At 41.3% G+C, this 14,867-nt stretch overlaps 1 protein-coding gene across 1 annotated transcript; it reads left to right on the top strand.

Annotated features, from left to right (window-relative positions):
- The first annotated feature begins 483 nt into the window (after window positions 1–483).
- Window positions 484–4,777, top strand: LOC131252881 (expansin-A6). The gene is made up of 3 exons (XM_058253646.1): window positions 484–697; window positions 1,549–1,867; window positions 4,079–4,777. Exons 1-3 carry the CDS (start codon window positions 547–549, stop codon window positions 4,386–4,388), a joined length of 780 nt encoding a protein of 259 aa, XP_058109629.1. The 5' UTR covers window positions 484–546; the 3' UTR covers window positions 4,389–4,777.
- Window positions 4,778–14,867: the final 10,090 nt, after the last annotated feature.

The raw sequence follows: 14,867 nt of genomic DNA on the forward strand, positions 1-14,867 counted from the left end.
ACACAATATTGATACTTTTTAGATTGACGCCTACCATTGATTTGAATAGCAGGCCCACTATTTACCTTATCTGAAACCCATGACACAAAAACTCCATCTGTTTTGGATGAAGGGTCAGGAAAAAGAAAAACTAGTCTGTTTTGAAACTGAAGTGGGACCCGGTGAAAATCAAGGATGAGCATTTCCTCTCATGTTAATCCATGTTCTGTGACCCGCACAAATATTTTATTAGTATGATACTTTTACAGTTGAGATAACATGAGCTCAAGAATCTCGTGGACGGTTTGGATGTCCTTGATAAATAATGTGGGCCCACATACGCTTCGTACAACCGTAAAGTTACGGTGGTTGCGGTACCACTGGAGCCCACATCCTTTTTTTTCCATTGACGCTTTGATTCCAGCGGGGCAGAGCTATTAATTACTTCCGCACACAGTTCCTTCTCTGCCCTCCTTCAACTCTCCTTAAATACTCCACCTTCCTCCCTCTTTCGTTCATCCCATCTCTCTCTCTCTCTCTCTCTCTCTCTCCCTCTACCGGAGCGGTATGGCTACTGTAGGCATCGTCATCACCGTCGCTTCGCTCATCTCGTTTTTAACGCTAGCTGACGCCCGAATTCCGGGCGTTTACTCGGGCGGGCCGTGGCAGAACGCCCACGCCACCTTCTACGGTGGGAGCGATGCCTCTGGTACCATGGGTATGTGACTGAAAACCGTCACTTCTCTGTTTTTGCCGGTAATACGTCAGAAGACGTCGGTTTTTCCGGCTGTGCGTCAGATTCCGGCATTGTTTTTCTTTTCTGTTATTGTGTAGTGAAATGGTCTATCACTTTCTGCTTTTGCCGGTGACGCGTCAGAAGAAGGCGACTCGTGTTGCTTTTTTTATTTCCCGGTCTGTATGTCAGATTCCGGGCTAGGGTTTTTTTTATTTATTTTTTATTTTTTATACTGGTGTGTAGTTGAATGGTCTGTACTTTTTCTCGAGAAAGTAGTCAAAAAGCCGTTGGTTTTTTCTCTGCGTTATCCGAGAAACGAATCTCATTCTCTTCTCCTCTGTTATGACGGACGTTTGCATTCCCCTGCTTCTTCTTCTTCTGCATTTTTCCGTCCATGTCTAAAAGATCTTGCCTCAGGCTCTGTTTCTTCTTCTTCTTCTTCTTCTTCTTCTTCTTCTTCTTTTCCTGTCCAACCCTTTTTTCTATCTCTGCAAATACAAGACCCACCTATGTTTTTTCTCCATTTTCCATCCCAGCATAGAAAACCCAAGCTTGTCTGTTTTTTTTTTTTTCTTTGAGCATGCAAAACCGATCTTCTATCTCCACATTTTCATTGTAAGCATGAAAAACCCACAAAATCTTTGCATTTGCAGTACAAGAGACGAAGCCCACTTCCATTTCTGCATTTTCCATTGAAGCATCAAAAACCCACTTTCAGCTCCATGGAAAACGCACTTCCATCTTTGCATTTCCCCCAAACCTTTCAAATCCCACTTCAAATCAAATCCCTTTTTTGACAAAACCCAACTCAAATTTCATCTCTTTTTTTGCAGGAGGAGCTTGCGGATATGGGAATCTCTACAGCCAGGGCTACGGCGTGAACACGGCGGCTCTCAGCACGGCGCTTTTCAGCGACGGGCTGAGCTGCGGTGCTTGCTTTGAGATAAAATGCGCCGACGATCCGACATGGTGCCATTCCGGCAGTCCTTCGATATTCATCACCGCTACAAACTTCTGTCCGCCTAACTACGCCCTTCCCAGCGACAATGGCGGGTGGTGCAACCCTCCTCGCCCCCACTTCGATCTCGCCATGCCCATGTTCCTCAAGATCGCCGAGTACCGTGCCGGAATCGTCCCCGTTTCTTTCCGCAGGTAATTTTTCCGGCGATGTGGCTCAGATCCCTTCGTCTACGTCGGTTCATGTTTTCTATTTTTAGACATTGTGCGTCAGATTTAGATTAGATTTACAAAAATGCCCTTATATTGGATTCCGGTACACTACCTTCTAGAATGCCATTGTGGGTCAGATTCCGGTTGGCGGTGAAGGGAGATGCGTTTTTTGTGTCAGAATCCGGTACTTTGAACCGGGTTTTTCTGGTTATCAGTTCCGTTTGGATACTTTCCTACCGGAAGAGGGAAACGTGGTTTGTTTAAGTACAAAGGATCTGTCTGCCCCGCTAATGGAAGGCGTAAATCTCTCCCACGAGTGTCATTGGCACGTGTGATGATAGTAAGTCCCTTCATTTGCGGCGTGGATTACGTCCTAACTGGGCTCGGGGTCCCACAATGATGTATGCGTTTTATCCACGTCGTCCATCAATTTTAAAAGATTATTTTAAGGCATGACCCCCAAAAAGAGGCAGATCCACGGCTCAAGTGGCTCATAGTGGAGGGTGAATGCCTAGAGTGGGCCCTAGGAAGGTTTCAACGGTGGCGTCATTATCACCACTGCTTCCTTTGGTGTGGCCCACTTGACCCTTGATCTGCCTCCCATTTTCTGTCTCATACCTTAAAATGATATCTTAAAATTGATGGACGGTGCGGATGAAACACATAATCGCTGTGGCCCTACAGCCCTTGCCAAGACCGAGTACGGCTGGTGTAGGACGCAAACCGCGTCTCTTGTAGTGTGGCCCACTTGAGATTTGGATCTGCTTCTGGCAGAACGGATAAACGGTGTAGATATACAACGCATACATTCAGCTGAGCTCTGCCCCAAGGCAGATCTGTAGAGTGCCCACCGTGGTGTATTTGTTTATCCACGCCGTTCATTCCTTTTCTTGGATCATTTTAATATATGAGCCCAGAAATGAGGCAGATCCAACGCTCAAGTGGACCACATTAAATTAAGAACTTGGGTTGCATTTAAAGCACACAAGATTAAATGAAAGTTGCATTAAATGCACCGAGTTGGTGTGGTCCACTTTAACGTTGCTCTTTCCATAAAATCATCCGAGAAAAGGGATGGACGGCGTGGATAAACAGAATAATCACGGTGGGCCCTCCACAACGCTATCCGGTTCTCCGAGAGCTATGTTTCCATGTATCCACCGTATAAACCCAAAAATCATGATGATCCTATGGTTGGGTGATCTACGGTGCAGGAAAGAGTTGGGATGTAACTCCCACCATTGGTTTTCTGAAGTCCCAGCGTCTTGTCTATGTCTGATCCAAGCCATTCATCTTATGTGACTCATCAGTATCAACGTAGTACAAAAAATATCAAAGAATTCCCAAACTCAGTGGGCCATTTCGGGTGCTCCACCTGATTGTTCCAGATCTAAGGCTAAATAAAGAGTGTTGTAACTGATGGACGGTGTGGATTTCACGCATGTTTACTCGTTTCCCTAGAAATTGATTCCGGTAGTACCACAACCAAAACCCCAATGTGTGTCAGATTCCGGCCTTGAAATTACCGACGGTGATAGGGACACGTGTGAGGTCAATACTAGTAGGTTTTCATCTGACAGTGGCCCGCCCTCGTTTGTTTCTCAGAATTACAAACAGGTCCCTCGTGTCAGATCCTGGTGTGGGTGGCCGACCCGGTCATAGACTCAACCAAAAGTTGGGAATATGGGTAATTTGGTCAGTATACCTGAAAAAAAAAAATTCACTGCTTTGCTTTTGTACTCCATCGCGCATTTCTAATAATAAGATTCCGGTTTTGCCCCTTCTTTCCCTCGCCCTTCCACGCCGATGTTCTGTCACTTTCGACTGTCGGAAAGACGCAAAATACCACTGTCGCAGGCTCTTTTCTCAACGTATAACAGTATTTTCCTCTTTTACCCCTTCAATCGAATCTCTTTTTAATTGTGAAAAGACCGAAATAACCTTCCATTACCTCCGTTCTATTCTTCCACGTACGCACCCTTGCGTAGGTTAGCTCTTTTCGGATGGTATATTTCAACAGCGTTCTACGTCTGCGGTATATTACAAAGCATACCAAAAGCAGCTTTTTCATTTATTACCGTACCAAACGCACCAAATGCTACTGAATGTGGTACCAAAAGGACTTGAATTCCCCCTGCGCACATTAGCATAGAGGCTTATGTAATTTTTTTTTTTCTTGGCGTGCTGAAACAGGGTCCCATGCCGGAAACAAGGAGGGATCAGATTCACCATCAACGGCTTCCGATACTTCAACCTCGTCCTGATATCGAACGTGGCCGGCGCCGGCAACATTGTCCACGTCAGCATCAAGGGATCGAAGACGGGATGGATGAGCATGAGCCGCAACTGGGGTCAGAACTGGCAGTCCAACGCAGTTCTGGTGGGCCAGTCTCTCTCCTTCCGTGTAACCGCCGGCGATCGCCGCAAGTCTACCTCCTGGAACATTGCTCCGGCGAACTGGCAGTTCGGTCAGACCTTTGCCGGCAAGAATTTCCGGGTCTAACAGAAATCAAATCATGATTCCCGCCATAGTTTTTAGGCGCTAAATTCAAATGGTTTGGGTTTCTCTTTTTTCGTTTTCTTTTTCAGATTTTCTAGTGAGAAAGCAAAACGAGGGGTTAAAAGTAAAAAAAGTAAAGATTGGAGAGTGTGTTTGATGGGATTTTGGTAGGGAAAAGAGAGAGGGAAAAAGGGGTGTGTTTTGGAACTTCTTTTAATTACTAAGAGTGTGTTTTTAATGGGGGTGTGTGGTTGAAAAAAACAGTAGTAGCGGTTGAAGTGGCTGCAAAAAGGAAAGCGTAGCCCGCAGCAGCTCTCTGCCTATTTATGTAATTTGTTTGATCTATATTTGGGGTTTATATGATATGAAATGGTAGTATGATAGTTTTTATATTTTGCTTTTTATGGTTTTGTTTAGATGATTTGATATGTGCCTTTTGTTTTTCATTTTGGATGGTTGATTCGTTGGTTGTTGGAAATTAGACGGTCCAAATTAAGATACTCAGTGTAGATGTATTATGGACCGAAATTAAAGCTTATTTGATTATCTGGCTATGGGATTGGTGGATATTTAAAGGATGGCTAAAAATGAAAAATATCTCATAGCATTGTGCAGGCCTGCCACAACTGATACTCGATTTGTTTTCTATGGTGCGAGTGTGCTAGAATTGATACGTTGGTTAGATTAAAACTACTCTACTTTGATTGCTATATATTCAATGTGAATATATATGATCAGATTTTAAGAACATTAGTTGCTTACTTAATCACCCTCAGAAATTTATGAGGATCAGGAGATAATTGGAGGGTAGGGTTCTTCCTCTACATATGGATTAATTTGTACATTTTACAAGAAAAGAATTTCAAAATAGTGGTGTAAACCAAGCGGAAGAAAATAAGACTCACAATCAATAACTTACAATTATAATAATGCATCTTTGGAAAGAATTGCTTGATATTTGAGCGAAAAAAAAAAAAAAAAACTCACAATCAATCACTAGGGATGGTTATAATAATGTATCTTTTGAAAAAATTGCTTGATATTAGATAAAGAACAAATCCAGTATATGAGTATACACTTAGATTATAACTAAAGAATTGATACAACAAGTATACGAGTATTGGATTATAACTAAAGAATTGATACAACAGTTGTCATTCACTTTTCAAGCATACATTGTTTGTATCTCTTTTGTCGGTTGCTTGCTTATGCACCACGCCAATGCTCTCCTTGTCTTTTCATTTCGACAACTCGATCAAGCTTCTCTATTGTATTTTGTTTCCTGACTTCTCTTGACCTCTTGGTTTGCTGTTGGACACCTCTCAGTTGCTTAGTCTGGTTTTGAATACTTCTCGGCCATAGCTCTTGATGCCTCTCAACCACTTGGTTTTTTTTTTAATACTTCTCAACTACTCTCTATCGTATTATCTCGTCAATTGTGATTCCATAAAAGTCACTCAAATATCTTTGAAAATCTTTAACATGCTATGTAATTTCTTTAGCTATAACACGTATCCTTTTCAATTGGGTTTCCCGAGAACGGTCAGAAATAAGATACATAATTCCTACCCCATGTTGCTTCGCCTTTGATAAAACATAAACGCAATGTTGATTCATTGTTTGGCGTGATAAATGTGACTTCTCGGCTATGTAAAAATATCAATTTTGACCATCTTGTTTGATATCCATCTTGATCGGAAAATATCAAAGCTGGTTGACTTGGCCAAACTTCGCCATCTTAGTTGATCTCTATCTTGATCAGAAAATATTAAAGTCGATTGACTTGGCTAAACTCGGCCATGCTGGTCGAAAATGGTAAATTCGGTCATTTTAGTTGAACTTGGTCATCTTGATCGAAAAACGATAGATTTAGTTATTTTGGTAGAACTGGGCCATCTTTGTAAAAAATAAAAATAAAAAATGATAGATTTGGCAGTCTTGGTCGAACTTGGCTATCTTGATCGAGAGAGTAAATTTAGCCGTCTTAATCAAACTCGACTATCTTGATCGAAAAATAACAAAATAACCGTGACAAAGGAGACTATCAGCCAATTCATTCTGAATAATACTTATGGTTGATCGATGTAGTAATACGACTGAAAACTTGGCCTGCTACTTCCTGAACCATTTGAATAATTTGGTCACGATCTAAATGACAAAATTCGGCTATTGAGGAAGTCCAAGGCTTACCTGGTTTTGACTTCCATGATATGGTGTATTTCTAAGGAAAAACTGCTTGCAGGCATACTCTAGTTTCCTTCTTTAGGAACAATATTTATGATCTTCTATTTTGGTCACCCAAATTCAGGAGGTGGCAAAAGATTCTACACTTTTTATACTGGAAGAGACGTATCCATTGCGGCGGAGGTACCCACAGTGTCGTCTCTGGTACTGGCTTCATGGGTGTTCTTTTGGCAAAAAAAAGTCATATCCGATTCATGTTTTTGGCATTACTAGCCATTCATCTGCCGAAAGTTTCAACCTAAAGTCGTTATTGTTCAATGATATGTTGAATTCCTTTTTTGCATATCTAGCATTTCGGTTGACAAAATCTCAAGAGGCTCAACCTGAGATGAGAATGTCTATCCGGGTTTAATGAAAATGGTACCAAATTTGGTAACAAACTTAACTACTTAGGTACTCAGTGAACCTGTCTTTGACTAATGATTTCTCAAAATTAATGCACCAATAGATATGTTTATAATTAGTATCCCATTGGGTGTGCCAAAATTGTTGCATGACCGGTGCACTATGAATATTTCTGGCAACCAAGTAGTTTGTTATCCCACCTGACTTGCCAAAAAATGTTGGACACTCAGTTTGTTTTTTGTTGTACGGGTGTGCTAGAATCGATACTACGACTCGATCCAAACCGATCAACTTTGACCCCAAGCGCCAAAATAAGCATACACACCCAATACAAACGTATATGACCTGATTTCGATAAGATCGGTCACTTACTCAGCCATTTGCAAAAGTTTATAACGATCAGGCGGTAATAAGAGTGTGAGGTTCTTCCTTTGAAGATGAGTTACCTTGTGCCTTTAATAAGAAATGACTTTCAGAATACCAGTAGAAAACAAATAAAAGGGAAAACAAACAATGGATTATGGCTAAGAATTTGTCACTTGAAAAAATTGCTTGATATTGGATAAGGAACAAAACCGGTGTATGAGCGTAGACTTGGATTACAACTATGGATTATGACTAAGAATTAACTCTACTCCTATGATAAATTGAGATAAAAGATAAATTGATAGATTTTTATTGGTTAGTTGTTTTTTTTTTTTGAGATGTTCCTCTATTGGATTTTTCTGCTATTTATAAAGTTATGTTACAGTTTATTCTTTCAGATCTTTCTTTTATTAACGCAACAGTTGCGGTAGTCGAAAAGCCTCCCTCTAGATCATTTTCTTGTTATGTTTTCCTTTTATGACTGTTCCCCTTTCGCTCGGCCAAGCTCTTTTTCTCTCGGTCGTCACTTACTTTTTGACTACACATCAGCTGCATTTCTTTTGTTAGTTGCTCGCTCGTGCTCCTCTCAACCGCTCTCCACATTTTTCCATTTCAACTGATCGACCAAGCTCTCAGCCACATTTTGTTCCTGGCTTTTCTTGGCCGCTCAGTTTGCTGCTGGATATCTCTTGACTGCTCGGTTTGTTTCTGGATACGTATCAGCCACTTCCTTTCCTTTTGAATACATCTCAGCTGCTCGTCTTATCATCCCGTCAACTATGATTTTGTAAAAAAAAAAACTTTAAATATTCTCGAGAATCTTTAGTCCACTATATCGATCCTTTGTTATAAAACATATCTTTTTCAATTAGGTTTTTCAATTAAAATAATAATAATAATAATAAGGTGCAATACAAACAATTTAATATTAAGATTGTGGGGCTGTACAATATTGTTACTTTTATTTGAGTTGATGGTTGCTTTTATTCGGACCAGTTGGGCTAGTGTCGGTGCTACTAGCCAGGTGGTTAATGGTCGGTGTCGCGGGCCCCACCATCATGTATCTCTTTTATCCCTCTATTTTTCCGGATCATTTTAAGTTTGATCCCAAAAATGAGATAGATCTAAGTCTCAGGAGGACCACACCATTGAAAAACAGCAGTAATTTAATGCCCAACATAAAAAACCTCCAACGCCCCCATTATAATATTTATTTAACATCCAACCTATTAATTAGGTCATACAGACCTAGAAGAAGGGAAAAAACAAATACCAGCTTGATCGAAAACTTTTGTGGGCCCAGGAAGGTTTTGATGGTGGACTTTCAATGAACAAGAACACTATTACCTGTGATGTTGTCCAGTTAAGATTTGGATCTACCTCATTTTTGCTCATACCATAAAATGATATGGAAAAATGGATGGACGGTGTGGAGGAACCACATACATCATGGTGGGCCCACGGAGCAATGACCACTCGCCATTGGCTAGTAGCAGGGAAACTAGCCAAACCGTGTCCCTTTTACTTGAGCTAATGTAGGGCACATATCTGAGTGCCTGTGTATCATGCATCATGCCCAACCCGAGTATCATACTACTTTTTAGTTAAAGGGTCGAGATTCAATGGAGAGTAGAGAACCTCTCATGTGAGGGGTTGAACACGTGTGAAGAATCCTAGTTGACTGTACCAGTCAGATTTCCTGGTCATTGATTAGGTAGGGCGCAATGTGAATGGTGTGGATCTTTATTGCTCCTAGGACATCATTGAATCAAGACCTTTGTATAAACAGAGGCACCCACTGTTTCTTCGCTGGGCACGTGTTCATGAGATCCTGACCGTTCATGTAGTGGGCCTTATTTTGGATGATAGGTATCCCTAATGAGGATTAAAATCATTCAAATTCAAGTTGGCAACTCATGGAATTACAGTCAGCTGGGATTTAATGTTTGTTATTCGTTTAAAATAGTGCCATAGTAGGTAATGTCCTTGTTGAATTGATTTATTGTAATTCAAGTAAGTTGTGTATCCAAACCAGCGACCAGTCTTTCCACTAAGATGATCGGACAATCAGAGCACATGTTGACCAAACAGTCCACATTCAATGGGAAATAGGACTGACAGGTCTATGTTTGGTACTGACCATCCATGGTAGGGCCCACTGCATCAATGTTCCTGATCTGTACAAATGCCCTTGTACAATGATATTGGGTGATATTTGGTATTAGGGTTGGAGAGCATGTTTGGAATCAGGCGAAGTTGCGTTGCCGCTAGCCATTTACGATCTGATGTGTGAGGCTATGCGGTTATAGGCATTTTGTTATTGGCTAGTTGTTGTTGTTGGCATTTGGTTTATTTTCTATTAGGTGTGGTGTGTACAGATGTGTCAAAATTGATAGCGCGGCTCATTTCAAATTGACCAAGTTTGACCAAGTACTGAAATAAACAAATATATCTAATATAAATATATATGACCAAAATATGAGTAAATTGGTCACCTACTCAACCACTTGTAGAATATTTAAAATGATTAGGTGATTCTCAGAGGGTAGGGTTCTTCTTCTAAGAATGGGTCACGCCTTGCTTTTCACAAGAAAGTAATTTTTAGTATACTAGTGCAATCAAACAAAAAGAAAAACTCACAATCAATCACTAAATGCGATTACAAGAATGTGTCTCTTAAAAGAACTACTTGATATTGGATAAAAGACAAATCTAATAGCTAAGAATTACTGTTATTGGATTATTGCTACTCTTAATATAACTTAAGATAAAATATAGATTTGTTTTGATTTGATTGTGTGTTATTTTTTGTTGCGTTGGGGCTTCCTTTGCTAATTTTCTAGCTATTTATAGATCTTTGCTGCATCTTTTTTCCAAATATTTCTTCATTTATTGTCAACGGTTATGGCAGTTGAAAAGTCTTCATGTAGATCATTTTCTTGTTACATTTTTATTTTATGATCATTCTTCTTTTATCGACAGTACTTTGCTTCTAATACTCTTAATTGCATTTCTCCTCTTAACTGTAACTTAAACTTCTTAAACATTTTAGGCGCATTATTTTATCGACTATTTGATGACGTGTAACACTAGACTGGTGCCATGTAACACCAAATCAGTTCCAACTATATTTCCGCAAAAAAACATTTCAAATATCTTAGCAAATCTTTTCATACATCGTTTATCTTTCATGTAATGCCTAGGGGTGTACACGAACCGAGCTAGCTCGGTTAGCACGCTTGACTCAACTTGAAAAAGCTCGATTCGACTCAATTTGAAGCTGAGTTCGAGCTGATTTTTTGAGCTCAAAAATGAGTTTGAGCCAAGTTCGAGCAGGCCCCAACTCTACTCGACACGGATCAAATCTAGCTCAAATCGAACTCGGATCGAACCAGTTCGGTGACTCGGTTACTTTGCCACTGATGTTGCTCACCAACTATTTAATAAAATGACTCAACGAAATGTAGCTGGTGGCAAGGAAGGTATGTACATGAAACAAATACCTTTTTTCTCTTTGTTTTTCTTTGTTTTTAAGTTGCTTAGAAGGTGTTTGATAAAATACCTGTAAAATCACTGCCTCTGTTTGTAAAACAGTGATATTTTGAAGTTGCAGTTTAAGTGTGTGTGGAAATGCGTCAACAACTCAACCCGAGCTGCTGACCGAACCGAGTCGAGCTGGCCAGTCAGGCTCGAAAATTGAGCCGAGCCGAGTTCAAGCTGAGGTCAGCCAATGGCCAAGCCGAGTCGAGCTGAGGCTAACTTGGCTTGATGAACACCCTTAGTAATGCCACATATCATCCTTCCTAGAGTTGGGCATTCTTGACCCAATCCGGTGGATCCGACCCGATCAGACCCGATTCGACTTGATCAGAACCGAATCGACAGCCTGAATCGGTGCGGATTGAGTAGGATCAATCAGATCCGATCGTCTTTCGGATCGATGCCGGATCGTGGTCCATCCGAACCGACCCGACCCAAAACCTGAACCAAATGGATCCGACCCGAACCGATCCTACCCTATTTGGAACGGGTACTTCCTGTATATAACTTTTAAGTTTTTTACCTTCATACTTTTACCGCTCTTTCTTTCCGCTCTTTCTTTCTTACCCTACCCATCGAACGAATTTTTACCCTCTTTCTTTCTGACCCTACTCGTTGAACAATCCTCTCTTCTTCTAACCCTAGAGCAATAAGTCCGGCTGTCCCTCGATCCTCTCTTCTTCTAACCCCACAGCAACGAGTTCGGTCGTCCCTGATTCGAAGAAGACAGGTACGCTTTCTTTTCTTTTCTTTTTTTTTCCCCTAAGTTCATAACCGAATGATTCCAAACCCTAACGTAAGTCAGATAATTAGATCTACTAGGTTGGAAGTTAGAACCATCACGGGATTCATCTGGTGCAGAAATCAACCCTATCTGCTCCTCAGGTGGGCCACACATGAGAACAATGTGTAGCCATTGATGAATAGAAAAATGTAAATGTGGTCCACCTGATGATTCGATATGGAATTTTTACTTATAAGGTGATCATCATGTTGGTGCCAACCTATTGGATGGTTTGGATGTTGTACATACATGAAAGGTTGAAAGTTATCTACTAGTTGTACCATAACTTACGGTCCAACCCGCTGGACTTAAGACCTGCATATGTAATTATCAGAAATCGGATTGCGTACTGAGTTACACCTGTACGCTTTTTTCGTACTGAGTAAACTCAGTTGCGCCCACTGTGAATGTATGTGGTTTATCCACACCGTCCATCAATTTTTCCTGCTAATTTTAAGGGTTGATCCCAAATTTGAAGTAAATCCAAAGCTCAAGTGGACCATACCACAAGAAACAGTGTGGAATGATGATTTCCACCGTTGAAACCTTCTGAAGGCCCACAGTAATGTTTATTTGTCATCCAACACGTTGGTAAGATTACAAAATCATGGATAAAGAGAAACCACAAACATCAGCTTGATCTAAAATTTCCGTGGCCTCTAAGAAATTTTCAATGTTAGAGGTTCAATCACACTGTTTCTTGTGGTGTGGTCCACTTGAGATTTTTATATGCTTCCGTTTTGGGCTCAAGTCCTAAAATTATCTGTTAATATGGATGAACGGAGTGGATAAAATACATAAACAACGGTGGACCCCACAGAGCTTACTCAATACGCAGATTGCTTCCAATGTAGCTAATCCGCGTCCCTCACGCCAGCTGCACTGACACGCTGTACGTGTCGTGCGAAGACGACCGCGCACGCGCCTCGAGCTCCGAGTTGTACGAACGACTCAAATGAGATCAAAGGTACATGGCCCCACCATGATGAATGTATTGTATCCACGCCATCCATCCATTTGGAGAGATCATTTTAGGGCAAGATCTAAAGAATGAGTTAAATCCAAAGTTCCAGTGGACCCCAGCAGAGAAAACAGTGGGGCAATGATGCCCACCATTAAAAACTTCGAGAAGTCGTAAGCGTGTTAGATCAACCTGATATTTGTGTTTTCCCTTCTTTCATGCCCTTTTTAACTCCTGAACAGGTTGGATTTCAAATAAACATTATGGTGGGCCGTAGGATAGTTTCAATGGTGGGAATCAGTCTCCCCATTGTTTTCTGTGGTGGGGTCCGCTACAAATTTTTATCAACTTTATTCTATGGTTCATATTCTAAAATGATATCTCAAAATGGATGGACGGTGTGGATACAACACATACATCATAGTGGGCCCACAGAACTTGGTGACGTCACTCCAGTAGCTTAATCCACCGCTAGCCGTTCGTACAACTCGGAGCTCGAGGAGTGTTAGTGCTCGTTTTCGAGTGACACGTGCCTAGAGCTGCTTATAGCTGGTGTCAGGTAAGCGGTATGTTTTTTTTTTTTTTTTTTTTCTTTTGTCAGCTTGTCATACCTGATTGATAACACTGTACTTGAAATTAAAATTTCTTTGGGAAGCCAACTTGAAACTTCTTTGGGAAGCCATGAGACGTGGTATCTGGTGTGAGCTTGTGTGAGGGGTGTTTTGAATTTTTTGGTTCATCCACACCGTCCATCAGTTTTTCCATATCATTTTAAAGGTTGATACTAAATTTTAAGTAAATCACATCGTAGGAAACAATGAGAATAATGATTTTCGTACCATTGAAAAAATGAATGATTCGAACCTTTCCCAATCCGATCCGACCCAGTTTTCCTAACCGGGTTGAACACGGATCGGTTCTAAGTTAGCAGAGTTCGGGTCTGTTCGACTCCGATGATCCAGATTCGGTACCGGTTCTGATCGAGTTCGGGTCGCACCCTACAAATTTCGAATCAAGTCGAGTTGGACCGAATCCGATCCGACTTGGTCCGATGCCCAGCTCTAATCCTTCCATTGACTCTTCTCGAAATGGTAAAAAATATAGTACAATAATTGTTATGTTCCTTATTCATCAAATATTCTAAAATTTTGATTGAATATATGTAACACCCGATCCATTCCGAACAGTGTCCTGAGGCGTCCATGTGGAAATTGCCGCAGGACCGCTCGATTAACCGCTTGTGTGAGGGGTACCACCAACAAACTAACTCAGGTTATCCCATTAAGGCGGTCGAGTCTGGTTATGTTCGGACCGAGTGCGGGCCGTTAAGCCAGTTAGTCTAAATGTACTTAGCAACTATCTATGATCAGAAAAAATCTAAAACTTAAGGAGACCTTGGACCTCGCTGGGCTTGTGGTCCGACACGAATTACGGACCCAGAGAGCGCCCGAAAACGAAATATCCGCACTATCTAGTCGGCACTTGCCAAGTACGGCTCACCCCAGCCTTGGCCCAAAGATTAAAATTTTAAATCACTGGCCCTTGAAACTGAGATATTAGGTATTGCAGCTGTCAGATCTTTTCTAAATTTACGTTGAAGGCTGAAAACATTTCTCTATGCCCATGCATAAAATCTGAACCTCAATCGTGGAACGGTGACCGTTAATCGCAAATCGGACCCGTACGATAAAACCCCGTGTCCGTTTGCCTTCAAATTTTACATAGCTCTACATCGGGCCATATGACACTTATCCTACAAATTTGGTGGCCAGGGGGGTGTCAGGGCAGCCCCAATAGCTAAAAAGGGGTCCCACAGGGCCATTGAAGGGGATTATTAGAACTTAAGGCCAATTGGCCCAAATCTAGGGAATAAAACCCTCAAACTCTCTCTCTCTCTCACCCACTCCCATAACTACCCCAACAACAAGAGAGAGAAGAGAGAAAGAAGAGTGGAAGAAGTGAGAGAAGGAGAGTGTAGTAGGAGGTGGGGCCCAAGGAAACTTGGAGCCTTAGAGAATCTCCTTCATCTTCCCCATATCCACAAATACAAGCATTACTTTCAACCGATTGGGGAGGTAGTCACTCATCTTTTCTAGAAATTCTTTGTGTTGAGGTAGGCCTTGCATGTTATCCTAACATGTAAATGCATTTGGCTCAGGACCCCGGCAAATCGACTCGTGAGTTTGGCACCCCTAGGTTGTTTCCTCAAACTCTCAACTATCCATAGGTGCAGACTATTATC

Source organism: Magnolia sinica, chromosome 8 (genome assembly GCF_029962835.1).
Source record: "Magnolia sinica isolate HGM2019 chromosome 8, MsV1, whole genome shotgun sequence".
Taxonomy (NCBI): Eukaryota; Viridiplantae; Streptophyta; class Magnoliopsida; order Magnoliales; family Magnoliaceae; genus Magnolia; species Magnolia sinica.

Excerpts from the sequence above, each read along its gene's own strand:
- LOC131252881 (XM_058253646.1), top strand. The coding sequence starts at position 547 with ATGGCTACTGTAGGCATCGTCATCACCGTCGCTTCGCTCATCTCGTTT. Across the intron at positions 698-1,548 it reads CGATGCCTCTGGTACCATGG|GAGGAGCTTGCGGATATGGG; the intron begins GTATGTGACTGA and ends CTTTTTTTGCAG. Across the intron at positions 1,868-4,078 it reads GTCCCCGTTTCTTTCCGCAG|GGTCCCATGCCGGAAACAAG; the intron begins GTAATTTTTCCG and ends GTGCTGAAACAG.